Source organism: Parasteatoda tepidariorum, chromosome 5 (assembly GCF_043381705.1).
Source record: "Parasteatoda tepidariorum isolate YZ-2023 chromosome 5, CAS_Ptep_4.0, whole genome shotgun sequence".
Classification (NCBI taxonomy): domain Eukaryota; kingdom Metazoa; phylum Arthropoda; class Arachnida; order Araneae; family Theridiidae; genus Parasteatoda; species Parasteatoda tepidariorum.
The window spans coordinates 14,044,472-14,061,011 of record NC_092208.1 but is presented as its reverse complement, the minus strand read 5'-3'; the positions used below and the strand labels follow the sequence as shown (position 1 = coordinate 14,061,011).

The 16,540-nt window shown below is 28.2% G+C and overlaps 1 protein-coding gene across 1 annotated transcript in view; it reads left to right on the top strand.

Moving 5' to 3' along the window:
- Positions 1–16,540, top strand: part of LOC107441111 (Lysine demethylase 5) — a 67,082-nt gene that overhangs the window by 27,164 nt on the left and 23,378 nt on the right. The window contains 12 exon segments of the mRNA XM_071180890.1: positions 813–901; positions 2,067–2,229; positions 2,857–2,976; positions 4,065–4,259; positions 5,263–5,377; positions 7,594–7,660; positions 8,371–8,495; positions 8,577–8,727; positions 10,328–10,445; positions 11,433–11,579; positions 12,186–12,394; positions 14,597–14,735. Coding sequence (XP_071036991.1) covers positions 813–901; positions 2,067–2,229; positions 2,857–2,976; positions 4,065–4,259; positions 5,263–5,377; positions 7,594–7,660; positions 8,371–8,495; positions 8,577–8,727; positions 10,328–10,445; positions 11,433–11,579; positions 12,186–12,394; positions 14,597–14,735 — 1,638 coding nt within the window.

Genomic DNA, 16,540 nt, shown 5'->3' with positions numbered 1-16,540 from the left:
AAAATTTTGAAAGAGTTTTTTTTTCCATTTTAATATACAATATGGTCATAAAGAAGGTTGTCGGAAAATGGAAACTAATGAAAAATAATAAAAAAGCAAAATTTTGATAATTTATCTTGGTTAAATTATGATCTATTTTATGAATTACAATGGTAAAACTTATATACAAAAAAATTATGCAAAATACAATCAAAGCATTTATTAGAAATTAAGTTTAGTATGATAAACTTCGAAAAGGCAAGGTTTCAAAAGCTCAAGATAAAGTCCTATGCACCCCCATGGAAATCGCAGTTAAAGCAAATTTTGCTACTTCTAATATTAGGGGGACCAAATTTTCATCCTTTCTTCTGATTTAACTACTAGGGTAACAATTTCCAGATTGCCTTCTATATTTTGAAGGTTAAGAATCTAAATATGTAAAAAAAAAAAAATGTTTATTCAGAGAAAGTGTGTTTTTGAGTCCGATTTCTTAACTTATTTAATGATTAGCAATAAATACACATTTCAGGTCACCCCCAGGAACCATTAAGGTTCTCACTTAGTTCGTGAAAATCCAAGAACAAAAGTTAAAAGTTATTCAGTGTGAGATATATATATATTTCTTTTACTCAATGTGCCTACAGAATTGAACTATAAAAATATTTTTTCAGTAAGCGAACAAAAAGGGCTTCAATTTTGAAGTCTGAGGAATAGTTATCAAATTAAACATTGATAATTAGTTTATTCATATTGTTAATGATAATAATTGTAATTTACACTTGTTTTTATGTTCTTACTTTGTAGTCTTACATGCTCATATCTTTATATTCTAGATACCTTGGACATATGTTGGAATGTGCTTTGCCACCTTCTGTTGGCATAATGAAGATCATTGGAGCTATTCTATAAACTATCTTCACTGGTAAAATTTTATCAACATTTGTCTTCAATAATCTTTCATTTGGGAAAATTTTTATCTATTGGTTGGGAAATTTTTTATCTGTGTCAAATTTTGACAGTTTTGAACGTGGATAAAACCGTCACATCCAGAACCTAAATTAAGAAATGCAATTATGTATTGATATAAATATTATTCATATCTTAAATAGCACAATGCATCTAATGTTAATGTTAAAGGTAAATATTGAAAATTGTTTTTCCAAATTTGAATCAAATCAACTTTATCACTCAAACTCTTTATTTTTCATTTTTTGTTTATTCTCAGAGATTTTAGTTATCGGAGTTATACCGTTTGTCATGTGTGCTGAAAAGATTTATAGCAACTTCTTCCCTTGGGTTTACCAGGGGTCAGGAAAAACCTGGAATAGTCAGGGAAAATCTCAATTTTTTACAAAAAACCTGGAAAATTCCTATATCTTACTGGAAAATGACCAGCCTTAGAAATGTCAGTAACTGTAAACAGTTATTTAGATTCAAATTAAATAATACTAACATCTATTAGAATTATTTTATAAAATTATACTTTTTAGTGAAACTTTTCCATGTTTCCATTTTCATTCTATTATATGTTTTTGCGCACATAATCTAATATTTGACATTACAAATAAAATAAAAATAATCCAAGTTTTTTGATAAAAAATTGCATAGTATAGATAAAATATGGAATGGAATTTCATTGAAATTGAGTTTTTTTTTTCTTTCTGAAATGGAGGGGGAACCCTGTTTACATTTAGGTACCATTTGTGTGGCTCATTAATTTTTAATCTTGTTTTATTTTATTGTATGAAATATATGAAAGGGTATTATACTTTTTTACTATGTTGTTAAATAGTTAATGCTTAGCAAAGTTTTAAGTAAACGAAAATTAAAAAGAAATATTCTTTTTTGTTTTGATAGTATGCAATTTCGATTATCTGCCATGAGTAGCAAGTGTCTTTACCCTGATAATAGTTTACAATTTCTTAAAAAATAAGACTGATTTTTGAAGAAAGGTTTGAAATTTAAAAAAATATGCTAAGATTAAAGTTTAATTTTTTGTTTTATGCTGTCATTAATGATATTTTATTGTTTAAAGGCATGCAACTTTTGGTGAAAATTTATACCACTTACATTTATTTTATTATTAGGGGAGAACCGAAAACTTGGTATGGTGTTCCGGGCGGGAAAGCTGAATCCTTTGAAGAAGCAATGAGATCTGTTGCTCCTGAATTATTTAATGCACAACCAGATTTATTACATCAACTGGTGACAATTATGAATCCCAATCTCTTGATTTCCCAAGGAGTGCCTGTAAGTATATTTCTCTCCTTATCTAAGTATATTTCTCTCCTTTAATGAGCTCAATTTGCACAGATTACATAAGTCTATTTTGTTTCACAATCGCCTTTTCAACAGTTATTGCTACGAAATTCTGCATTTTAAAAAACCCAGTCTTTAATATGATATTACGATGCGTGAAGCTTGAATTTGAGTAATCACTTTTTACAATATATGTATGCATATTTATATTTGCTAAATCATTTATTGGTGAAAGGAAAATTTTTTAAAAGGAGTATGTTTTTTATAATAAAAAGGTTATTTTTTTGAATGAATTATAGCAATTAAAGCATTTAATTTTTTACAAATATACTAATTTTTTTAATATAAATTTTTTTATATAAACAGCGTTTGTATAAAAATTATTATATGTGTCACTAACTTGACTAAAGGAATCATGGTATATGACAATTAAGTCATTTAATAAAATTTTAGTGAATATTTTTAGTGAATTTTTGTTCTTAATAAGGCAACTATTTTCGTAATTTTCAGCAACTATTTTCATGCTTTAAGATACTAAAAGCAACTATTATGTTCATTTTTTTATGTGGCAACCCTACTATAGTAATTAACTTGTTACTAATTTCCTTCTTCTTTTAGATTTGTCGGACTAATCAACTGGCAGGGGAATTTGTTGTTACATTCCCAAGATCTTACCATGCAGGGTTTAATCAAGGTTACAACTTTGCTGAAGCAGTGAATTTTGCACCAGCAGATTGGGTAAGTCTCTTTAAATGAGTTTTTATCAATTAATTCTAGAATGAAACTAAACATAATTTGTTTTAAAATTATAAATTTCAGTTACACACACATACATTTCTGAGATTATATAATACTGACAAAAAAAAACTTACCTGATGTATCTCTCTCGAGTAAGGATAAATATTTTTAAATGTAGTTTTTTCAGGTTAGCAAATCACTTGTAAAATTAAGTTTGTGTATTTCAATACAATTATTAATTAATAAATTATTAGAAGACTACAACATTTTTCTTCACCACATCACCAAACTCTATCTTTACGGCTGATGAAAAGCCCCTAAGACTGAAAATATTAAATTAAGAGAATTTACGTAACAAATTTATTGTATTGAGTAATAAATTACAAAATTTCCGCTGAACTTTAAATTTTACAATTTAAGATAATAGTTTATTTGCTAAATTGGAACTCTCAAGAAAGATCATTTGAAATTTATTATTTTTTAAAGCAGCATACCTGGTCTCCTGTTTTTTAAAAAAGTCTCCTGTATTTTACGACTATCTCCTGTTTACCCGTATATTCTCAAATTTTTCCGTATTTGTTGAAGAAATTTTTAAAAAAATGGCAATAAAATATTCACTGATGGCTAAAATACTTCTTAATCCTCAACAGATTGTGCTATTGCCAGTACTGATGTTAATTGTTAATAATTTAAGTAATTATAAATAATAGTTTAAAAAATTCTTTAGATTAAGATTTATATACATATTTTTTACTTCGTAAAATGTAAGTGCTTATATTATTTCCAATTTTGAATTTCTTTTTTTGGACTTAATGATTATGCATGATGTATTAAAACACTTTACTCGTACCCTAAAAAATGTCACTAGTATAATCTCCATTATATTATTTTTACAATGTTGGCAGGTATGAAGCGTATTTTTTATTGTACTCTAGTAAAAATTTCTGCGATTTCTTACAAATTTTATTTGCTCTAACTTGCCTGTACTACTATTTATATCTCCAATAATTATTTATTTATGTATCTCTATTCCAATGATTTTTAATCCTTAATGTTCTAAAATTTTTACTGTTCCTTTTAACATGCAGCTTCCTATTGGACGAGTGTGTGTATCTCATTATGGAATGCTACATCGCTTTTGTGTGTTCTCACACGATGAACTTGTGTGCAAGATGGCACAAGATCCAGATAAACTAGATATTAGTATAGCTGCTTCTACTTATCAAGATATGCTGAAAATGGTTATGTCTGAGAAAGAGTTGAGGAAGACACTTTTTGATTGGGTTAGTATTCATATTTTAAATTTGTTTAATTCTCACTATTGTACCACACTTTGAAACTTACAATTTAAATGAGTTGCAAAATAAATATGATCTTCATAGTCAGATAATATAAATGCACGCGCGAACGTTGTGCGCGGATACATTGGGGGTTATTCTCCAATTCTGCAGATACTTTTTTAAAAATATTTATTGTAATATGAACAAAAAGTATCCCCGTGCAAAAAACGTTTGGTGGAGGGGGGGGGGATATGAAGCAGCCGGTGTACTCATGATTTATGTGAGGTAGAAGAAAGTCAGCGCTTAGTTGTATGCATGCTGCTCCCAAAGAGAAAAGAGACAACTGCTACTTTAGTCCAAAATTTTGCGATCCCATTGTTAGCGGCCGAGCCTACAACCAGCTGGTTTTTTACAACTCAACTATCGCTTTGCAATGAAAATAGACGATTCCAGTGACAGTAAGAAATCTTTTAATGTACTTTCGTTTGGAGCGAAATTACTAATCTTACTTAATATGATAATTACTTTATATGAATGCAGTTCCATGTATAACCAACCAAGGGTCTGCCCAGGCCTAATTTACTACCGTTTAGAGGTACCTTCACAAATTCAACTTTACAAAATTTCACAAAATACTTTTTCTTAAAATTTTATTTTTGTATCCCTTAAAAAACGATAAATTCATATTTTTACCATATTTTTGTGTTGATTTTACAATATAACTTTTAATTTTTCACAAATTATGTCTAAATTTTCACAAAATATGTACCTCTCAGCAAAACCTAGACAGACTCCTGATAACTATTAATATTAAAGTTGCATGTATATATAATTTTTTCAAGAATAAATTAAAATATTAAATAGTTTACTGATTTCATATATTTAGTAAAATATTGTATTATCAAAAATATTATGAGCTTGCAGATGCTTTTGGATTGTGTGTGCAGATACTTTATGCTTTTATCTTGCTATAATCTTTATATAGTAACCATCATTTATATTTCAGGGTGTAACACAAGCTAATAAAGAAGTGTTTGAATTGTTGCCAGATGATGAGCGGCAGTGTGATTACTGCAAAACCACTTGTTTCCTATCTGCTGTTACTTGTTCTTGCAATAACAGTAAGAGTAAGCTTTTCCACTTATGTTATTCATTGTCTTTTATGACATTAGATAAAAGTTTTATTTCACTGATTCTTTTGTTAATACAAGTTTAAACAGTGTGTTTTTTTCCCCTCCAGTTGCAAATGAAATATAAAACAGTATTATTTATATACAGTGCACAAAATAAAAATAAGAAAAAGAATACCTCTCAAACTTTTAATCTGTAGATCAGATTTTTTACATACTTGTGTTCAATTTTTATAGTTCTAGAAGCTGATTTTAAATATGCTAATTAGTTTGCGCTGAGGATATTTTAAGTTATGAAATTTAATTGAAAAATTTAATTTGTTGTTTTTTCGAGGAATTTTGGAATAGGGTTTGGGGTAGCCATAGTCTAGAAAATATGATTATAAAAGTGTTCTCAAGTTGGCCCTTTAATATTAAATTCTCTGCTGCTTTTGCAGTATATTCATATTTTAGTAATCTTCTAAAAAGTAAAATAATTTTCTCTCATATCAGTCGCTTGAACTATACTTAGTGAATAGAAAAATTTAACCCCATTTATTACGAAGCTTGATTTAAAAAAGCTCATTTTTTAAACATGATTGATGTTATCTTCAATTGACTATTCAAAATTTTGTTACAAACATTACTCTGGTTTAAAGAGGAATTTTTCCTAAACTTCTTTGAAATCAGTTTAAAAAAGTTGTAAGTATTTGACTGGTTTGCGGAAATTTCATTTCCTTTTTAAGGATTTAAAAACTTAAAACTTCTTAAAAATTTAATGTCTATAAACAATAAAGATGAACAAAGTAAAGTTCCACTTATATTTTGCCATAAATTAACAATTGTAATGAATAACGAATGGTGTTGCTTTACAAATATTTGAATAGATTATATGTCTACTATTTCTTTTGTCTATGTGTTTGTTCTAGACCAAATGTTTGAAAGAATAAAATGGGACAGTTATGGGGAGGAAACAATTAAACCACTTCAAAAACAAAGAGCAAACCTATATGGAATCATTAACTGTTAAGATCAGATATGTATATTATGCATGAACATGTGAATTGCTGAAAATTTTTCACCGTTGTGGAACATTTTTTAATGTCACTCATTGTAAACAAAAAACAGTCAGTATTTTTTAATATTGTGTTGAAATTTTTATTTAGTTGTTTTTATTTTATTATCGTTGTTGAGCGGTTGACCTGAGTTTACGATTACTATTGTTCAATTTCGTAGCCTTGTAATTTCGAGCCCAATCCAGAAGATTAGGGATCAAGTATTGAGGAGAAATTTGTGTTCGTGGAGGGTTTTTTGATGGAACTAATTCGTATCTCCTTTACACGGAGAGGAAAACCATGAAAACCTTCCGCGGTTAGCCTGACGGCAGAGGGAGTCTAATCCATGACCACTGACGATATTTTAAGTCAGCATTGTGGACGGTGTAGATGCGGAATTCGTATCTACCAGCCACTGTTGGGATTCGAACCCGGTTCGCCGCATTGGAAGGCAAACACTCTATCCCATGAGCCACCAGGGCTCTTGCTAAGTTGAAAAATGGAAATTTCCCAATTCTAACCAGTATATTAATATTACAGAGATTAATATAATAATTTCTTTCTCACCTTTGTGGAGTTGTACTTTTCCCGCAATTTTGTCATTGCATTTGACTTTTAATTTGAGGCATGCTGGAATGAATAATATAAAAGTTAAAGATTTTTTAAAAAATAGTTGATTTTCAAACAAATTTTACCAAAATTGGTCGGACTATAAAGGGGTTGAAACAAAATCCAAGAGTTAATTAATATTGTGATGTTTAAGAAATAGTTATAATTGCTTTGCAGAAAGTCTTTTAATTGAGATTTTTGTGGTAGCGAAAGTTTTTCATTTTATTAAAGTTGGACTGGGATACTGTATTTCGTGTCATGTGTGCTGTTTGTCAAACCACAGCTAAGGTGCAATCACAGAGAAAGAGAATTTAATTTTTATTGGTAAAAAGTAGTAAATTTTCAAATATTCTGTATATTGAAGCTTTTATTTTTTTGTGATAACCTTTTATCAAATTGTGTTTAATAAGTACAATGATTTAATTTTCAATTTGTCTGGACAATTGTGTCCTCATCTTCATTGTAATCTCTCTATATTGCTGTATGAGTTAAAATATATTTAGTTAGTTTATAGTTAAAATAAAATTTATGTCTTATAATATTCATTATTATAATTTTTTTTAGACAAGTTGGTCTGTATTCCTCATAGAGACAAGTTATGTTTTTGCCCTCCAGAAAAACATAGTTTAATGTAAGTATTGTGTTTTTTGAAATTTAATAAAAGTATTTTTTTTATTACTTATTTTAAATTTTTAAGATTAACCGTTTAACAATTTAGTAAATAAATTTTAAAGGATATTAGAAAAAGAATCTTATTATTTAATAGGACCAAGGTGATATGAGCAAACAAGGGAGTTTCAGTTAATTTAAAAAACTAGAAAGTATGTAAGTGTTTCTGAGGCTTGGCGAGCTTTAGTGTGCAGGACGTGGAGCTCCCTAGTCTAAAAACATTTAGTTTTTTGGCAACAAATCACAGGGTGCATAGCGTTTTAAAAAAGTGCTTTAAGGTGCTTATTTTTTATTTAAGTTTTTTAAAAGCTCTTAGAGGTTTGAGTTGGGGTAGCTTTTTGAATTGGGGATTTGTAAAAAGTGCTTAATTTTCTATCTTTTAAAAAGACATTTTTTCTTTGCCGTGACGATTGTCGTTCGAAATTATAAAAAATGCATGATTTTCACAATTTTCTCTGCAATATTTATCAGGAACTAGTTATTTTTATCATGATTACGTAAAGTTTTTGAAAATGGTTTTGTATTTTATTGATTTTATGTTTTGGATAGTGATTAAAAATATTTTTTGAGTGCTTAAAAAGTACTTAAAAGGTGCTTATTTTTTATTGAAAAAATCTGGCTATGCACCCTAAAATAAAAATGTTTTCTTTAAATATGCATTTAATGTTGCAGGTACCGGTACACATTGGATGAACTTCCTGGTATGCTACAACGCTTGAAAACTAGAGCTGAATCATTTGATTGTTGGTCCATCAAAGTAAAAACTGCCTTGAATGCCACTGAAAGCTCAAAATTGGGTAATTTATGTTTTTGTTTTCAATTTTTCTAACTTTATTTTACTTCCGATAATTAAATGGTAAAATTTTATTTTTATATAGGTATATCAGACTTCAAAGAGTTGCTTCAGGAAGCAGACGAGAAGAGATTTCCTCAGTCTGAGCTCTTACAAAATCTTTCAGCTGCGGTTGAGGAGGGTGAGAAATGTGCAGCTCTCGCTCAACAACTTTTGAGTCGAAAAGTGCGAACGAGGTATGATTTAATCTTTTTGAAGACTTCATATACTTTATTTAGCTTATTAAGTTCATATACTTTATTAAGTTACATTAAACTTTGAAATTTAAATACTAAAAGTTAAAGTTTAAAGCAGCACACACTCTAGCAAAACTTTTTGAATTCATTTAAAGTAAGTTGGACAAAGCCTCGTCCTTAAATTTGTATTTTTCTGACAAATTATCCCTTTAGTTTCCACAATATAAATCATGGTGCATAGCATTTTTAAAAACTTCTTAAAGGTGCTTATTTTTGATTTTCGTTTTTTAAAAGCCCTGCCTTTTTTCATTGAGTGTTTTTAAAAACTGCTTAATTTTCCTTTTCGAAATTGAAATTTCTTTCTTTACCGTGTTGATTTTCGCCATGTATTAAAGCATGGTTTTCACATTGTTCTATTAAATGTTTTCACAATTCATTCAACCACAATCTATTTTGGCATACCTTCAGTCCATACCGTATGAAAGCGCTAATAATTTTACATGCTTAATATACTTTCGAGTCCGCACGTGCAACTCTGTTGCATTTTGCAAGATATTCTCAATTTCTGGTTTCATTTTCCACCCTCAGATATTGAACCGAAAAATCTCTCGATCTTTTTATGGTGGCTAATATAATCAAGAAAAGAGTTCTTTGTCTAAAACTAGGTATTTTTTCATGATCGTGTAAAGTCTTTGAAAATTATTTTGCATTTTGTTAATGTATATAGTGCTTGAAAATATTTTTTGAGTGCTTAAAAGGTGCTTATTTTTGTGTTTAGGGATTTGGCTACACACTCTGTAAATTAATTATGTAAAAATAACTATATTTGAGAAAGTAATTTAATTAGATTTTGAAAGTATGCTAAAGGTGTTTTTTTATGACCAGGTGTGTGTAGATGAATATGGTGGAAATTTTTTTTATTTCTGAAATATTTATTTTTAGCAACAATTCATAATATGACCCTTTTAAATTGAGATACATACAGGAGTTTTAAACATACAGGAGAGAGATACATAAGGAGAATTTATTGTAGATTGAGTTAGTTGATCAGATTTAGGAACAAAAATCAAAAATAAAACTTTTATTATGTTCCCCTAAAAACCTAAAGGCTTCATGTGCTCATCTTTTAATGTTGAGACACTGTATACTTTCCACGAATTTTGACTTGGAATATTGTATTTAACATTTATTTCGACTGTTTTACTTTTTTTTTTTTTTTTTTTTTTTTTTTTTTTAAAAAACNTGGAAAATTTTTTTATTTCTGAAATATTTATTTTTAGCAACAATTCATAATATGACCCTTTTAAACTGAGATACATACAGGGGTTTTAAAATCAATGTGTGTAAGAAATATATTTAGAATTTATCGTAAATTGAATTAGTTGATCAGATTTAAGAACAAAAATCACAAATGAAATTTTTATTATGTTCCCCATATAACCTACATGCTTCATGTGTCCATCTTTTATTGTTGAGACACTGAATACTTTCTACGAATTTTGACTTGAAATATTGTATTTAACATTTATTTCTACTGTTTTACTTTTACTTTTTTTTGTATTTTTAGTAATTAAATTTAATATAATTTTGAATTTTATAGAATGAGGCAAGTTGGAGAAACAAAATCTAACTCTCGTCTTACATTAGAAGATTTACAGTTATTCCATCATCAACTTTCAACTTTAGCATGTGAAATAAAAGAAGCATATCTGGTCAAGGTATATTTTCCCCCTATTCATTTATCTTCATTAATCAAGGAAATTGTGATTTATAAAGTAATGCATTTTTCATGATACTGAAGCATGTTTTCAGTCCTTGTCTATGATACTTAATTAATAACAAATTGAAGATAAAATTTTTTTTAGTTTTAGTGATTGTAATAAAAAAAAAACTGAATAAAATAAAAATTATGTAGAATAATTTTTTTTGCATAATATCTGTAACTTTAAATTAATTTTAAAAAGTATGTTTTAAGAAAGAGTTTAGGATTTTAAGTTGTTTAAATCATTCGTTAACAGCTTATCCTTGTTCTGAATGTAATCCTGTTTTGAATATTTGTGTGTGTGTGTGTATATATATATATATATATATTTTTTTCCGAAAGTGAATAATGTTACATATGAATAATTTTGATGTTATACAATCCAAGAAAATTGTTATACACATTACTAAGATTTATTCATTTTCTTTTGTTGCTAAATCTTTTTTATGCATGCAACCTAGTTGAAAACTGTACAATATGTCGACTAGATTTAAAATCTTTTGTTCTAATTCAGGGGTCTGTCTTTGCTGAATTTACTACCGTTTAGCAGTACCTTCCCAAATTCAATTTTAGGTCAAACGGTAGTTTCACAAATTCAACTTTAGGAAAAAAGGGTTATTTAACAAAATACTTTTTCTTAAAATTTTATTTTTGTATCCCTTAAGAAACGATAAATTCATATTTTTGTGTTGATTTTTAAATGTAATTTAAAATTTTTCACAAATTATGTCTTAAATTTTCACAAAATATTTACCTCTCAGAAAAACCCCTGTAATTGTCTGGACCCATATATTTTACAAACACAATTATCTTAGCTAAATGTTTGTTTCAATAAAATATTGAATGCTTATCAAGTTAATTAGGTTAGAAAATTTAAGAATATTACTCATAATGAAGAAACATTACAAAATTAATCAATTGTATAATTGTTATTTTTTAATAGGATCTGCTGGACAGAGCCGTGGCATTTGAAGCTGAAGCAAAAGAAATTCTCAATGATGATAAGACAGATTCTAAAAAAGTAGAAAAGTTTTTGGAAGCTGGACTTAATTTGGATATTGATATTCCCGAGATCCCGCAACTAAAACAAGCAAGTGGTCCCTTCCTTTTCCTAAATTTTTTTATTATTTCTTAAGAATAAAATGATTTGCAGCTGGCCTTTCTGTGTTTTTTTCTTCGTGTGAAATTTTATAATTATATTTCAGCTTTTTTCTTTTAAGTTAAAATTTCTGCTTAACATAAAATCAATTTTCATTTCTGAGCTAAATCATAGCAGGGAGAAAATATCTTAGAATTTAGTTTTGAAGAACTCCATAAATTTTCTTTTTGAGCTTAATTTAACTTTTTAACTATTGTGTGCATTTTTAATGTAAAAATTATTGTAAATTGTAAAAAAGAATTTTGTCATAATTCTGAAAGCTAGAAAAACTAGTTTTCTATTCTATATTAGGAAAGCTAGCACATTTTTATTTTCATGCATAAGACACTAAAGCTTAAACTTTCTGCATTCATGCTCCTAATAAATATTAACCTTTAGTAAGCTGTTAGTACAGTTCTTTTATTTCATTAAGTTTTACTTTCATTGCATGTTTTGTAAATTTGTAATAGTCAAGATTTGTTGCAAACTTTGAGTTTTTAAAATTTTGATTTGATTGGTTGAATTGATTGAATGATTGAAATTTGATTGATTTTGCAGAGGCTTTACCAGAAGAGGTGGTTAGAAGAAGTAAATGGTTCCCTGATACACCCAGAGATGGTTACTCTAGATATGTTGCGTAAACTCCTTGATAAGGGAATCAACATACCTCCTGACCATACCGTAGAAAAAGTAATGGCTGAACTTCAAGAACTCCTGACTTTTGGAGAAAAGTGGGAAGAAAAAGCCAAAATGTGCCTGCAAGCTAAGTAGGCATCTTACATTTTATTATTTTTTATTTTTTACATATCTAGATCATAGTGCGCAGCGTTTTTAAGAAGTGCTTAACGGTGCTTATTTTTATTTTCTTTTTTTTAAAAGCCCTTAAAGGTGCTTTTTTCGAGAAAATGAGTGTTTTTCTTCACTATGTTGATTTTCGCCACATATTATGCAAAAGCGTGCTCTTCACATTGTTCTATTCAACGTTTTCACAATTCATTTCGGCCTACCATTTGTCCCTAGCTTGTGAAAGCTCTAATCATTTTACATGTTTGATGAAATACTTGCGAGTCCGCATGTGCATCTACTGAGCTGAGTTCAGTGAGGTTCTAGCTCTCTCCTGTGCAACTCTGCTGCATTTTCAGGCTGCATTCTCTGCTCAATTTCAGGCTTCATTTTCCACCCTCTGAAACCGAACCGAAAAATCTCTCGATCTTTTTATGGTAATCAAGATACCATAAAAAGAAAAAGAGTTATTTTATATAATCAAGAAAAAGAGTTATTTGTCAGAAACTGGTTGTTTTATCATGATCATGTAAATTCTTTAAGAATTATTAGCATTTTGTTAATGTATATAGTTCTTAAAAATATTTATTGAGTGCTTAAAAGGTGTTTATTTTTTGTTAAAAGATTTAGCCATACTTCAAGCTTAGTGAAAAATAAGTTCTATGTTATATTTATTAAAAAAGAAAGATTTTTTTGCGTCTCATTCTACAACTACAACATTCATTTATTATTTTTTCAAATCTTCAAATTTTGCAGACCTCATTGGATAAAAGTATTGAGGCGTTTTCAGAGTAGAAAAAGGTTCCGAGTGCATTTAGCAATGAACGGTCAACAAGCAATTGTAGAAAGACTATATTTTGTCAGAAAATTAGACCCAAAAAATGTGAAGGCTACAATTAAAACAGTTAAAATAAGGGCTAAAGATTTATAGATTTTTTGGCCAATGGAGAGCTTGCAGATAAGTAATAAAGAACAATGCAAAATCTTTATTTCCTTTTGTTAGCATATTTGTTAAGCATCAGCTTATTTTAAAGCATATTAGCATTTTTTCAAGCTTATTTACCGAATTAAGTAAAATGTCACTTAAAAGCGCTCAGTTAGAAAATTGTTTGTCTAATATTAATTTAATAGTATTATGCACTGAATTTTTATTTCCATTTCTGGAAACGTTCAAGTTACATCATATGGCATTTAGAGTTATTAATAATTATAAAACATATTTATTTCACCACATATTTGTTTCATTTATTCACTGATAAGTTCCATTTCCATTATTTCTGCTAAAATATGGGTTAATGCACCTAATATATCAGACTAACCTTGGTTGGTAGGCTTTCTTAGTTACTCTAGCAAACACTTAGGTAAGGTCATGCTAAAGTATATTAGTTGTCTCAATTCTGTGCCAATAATAAAATACAGCCCGAGATGAAATTTTTTCGCTGTGAATTACAGATTTTAATTTAATCAGATTTAATTCAATAATAATGAATTAAAGATTATTGTTTGCTCCATTTAACTATATTATTTGAATAATATAATTCATTCTTGCAACCAATCAGAATAGGTGAAAGGCATGCTTTATTTTTGATATTAGACAAAAACTTAAAAATTTTTATTCTTTAAAAATTTTACTAGCTCAATTCGAATTTTGAGAGTGTAATTTAATAATTAGCTGTTTGGTTGAAAGTTTTCAAATAAATTTTATTTTTAGCACTATCATTCTTTCAATTTAGGAGAAAAAACAACAACTTTAAACAGGCAAATTTTTAATATGCTATGAATATGGCAATTAAATTCCAAAGAGTTTAACTTAAATTATTAAAAAATAATTTGATAAAAAAAATATCATAATTGTGATATATTGATAGTATGCAGTTACATAATTGTGCTGTAACTACATACTGTCGTTAATGTGCCATTATGGAAAATCTCATTAATGAGCCATTTTGAGAGTTTTAACATTTATTCATTATAAAGTAAATGCTCACAATATCGAGATTACATTGTGTACATCCATGTATAAAATGCCTGTTAATGTGAATATTGTTATGAGAAGTTTTATTTAAGACATTATTTTGAATCTCTTCATATTAGAATTTCTTTATGAAATTTATTTTTTGTGTTCATTTGAATTACAGACTTTCTTAGTTATTTTGTTGATGATATTTTATTTAAATTACTTTTAGGCCTAAACACTCCTTACAAGTTCTGGAACAAGTTGTTAAGGAAGCAGGAAATATATCAGTTCATCTTCCTAATGTCATGCAATTGGCTGATGCTGTCAGAAAAGCAAAGGACTGGATTGCAAGGGTACAAGCCTTACAGGTAAACAAACTTATGATGTTTAAGTGAAGTTAAGGTTTTTTCTTTATCTTACATTTCTCCATATATATATATGTACTCACACAGTTAGACCTCGATATAAGGTCACCCTAAGCGACATCGCAAAAGTGAGCTTATAAGCGGGGTGACCTTTTAACCGATTTATTAGCAGTTCGCAACTAAGCACGTAAATAGTACACATTATGATTTTTAAGAAATGGTAATACAAACGAAAATTGGCCATAAATTAAATATTTAAGTCAATAAATTTTAACAGAATTTGTAAAGAATTAAAGAAAGTTAGATTTTTTAAAAAATTTTAATTTAAAATAAAGCTGTTTACAAATTTCCTCAAAGTGTACATACATACATTACATCTTACCTTATTTAAAATAAATCATTTATGCAGGTCTGTCTCATTTTTGGTTTCATTTTTCGAACAATGTTTTCTAGATTTTGTAACTTCTCAAAATATTTCTCAGCTCCCTCATAGTTTGTAAAAAATTTCGTATGCCATTTATTGCATTGAAGGCTTCCGCTTGGGTTACAGCTACAGTCTCAGGATCACTGTCATTGTCCTCACTGTGAATATGAAACAATTTCAGAAATTGTAGCTTGTTCGTTGGTTGCAACATTTTCATAGAACTCGAGAGTTAGTAATTGCCTTGTAAAGAAGTTAAATAGGCTTTTGTTAGAAAAGAGCTCCACTTGTCTCAGATAAAAATGACATTATAAGCAATAACAGTTTTTAAAACTTGACCATATATCCGATAACCTGTAACAAAGAATTCCTATTCAGTGAGCCAGGACTTCGGAAAAGTGACCTTATATGCGGATGACCTTATATCGAGGTCTGACTACATATGTATATATATACTATGGTTCATTATATCCAAATTCTTTGAAAAATATTTTTGTAACATAGGACAGTTATATTCTTGGAAATAATGATTGTGGTATGACATAATTTGCTGATAAATTTTTTATTAATTAAATAAAAAAATTAAAAATTAAAATATTTACTTAACTAAAAATTGATTTTAATTTCTCACTCTATGAAAGAAATGAATGATTTCTGGTTGAATACTTGAATGCAATTCAATTTTAAGTAGAGTCCATTAATTTCTGTGTTAATAATCAGTAAATCCAGAATTTTCTTATCTACATTTTCTGTAGCAGAAAAAAAAAACCTAATATATTCACTGTTGAATTTACCTGCAAAATTTCACTTTTTCCTTCATTTTTTTTAAAGTCTTTTTTCTTTCTTCAGTATTGTACTTTTGTTACAAAAGAAGATAATTATTAATAAGATTAAAACTTATGATAATTTTAACTCAATCGGAAATGCCTTCCTTTCTACAGAATTCACAATTTTTACTGCTTTTGAGTAAAAAAAGTCTGCTTATCTCATATTGATATAAAAGAACATTAAGAAAACAACTATGAAACTAGTGAAATTCTTTGACTGCTTTTTTTTTTTAAAATTTCAAAAGGTGATTTGTAATGAAAAGAGGTTTGTAGAGTAAGTGGATTCCACAAGAATCAGGTTACAAGTGGCTAAAAGATGATTCTTAAAATAGAGAGGTTTGTTTCTTCATTCGGGGGGTTAGTTTAAGGAGAGACGGGACCACTAAAAATGTTCACAATGAACCAGGTTCACTTTAGTGGGATTCGACTGTATTATTAATTATGACCTTTTGTTATTTTTTTTGTTCGAAAAGCATTATAATATAAATTAATAATACTATAATGCTTTATATATATATATATATATATATATATACACGTAAGACACGTACATGACAGTC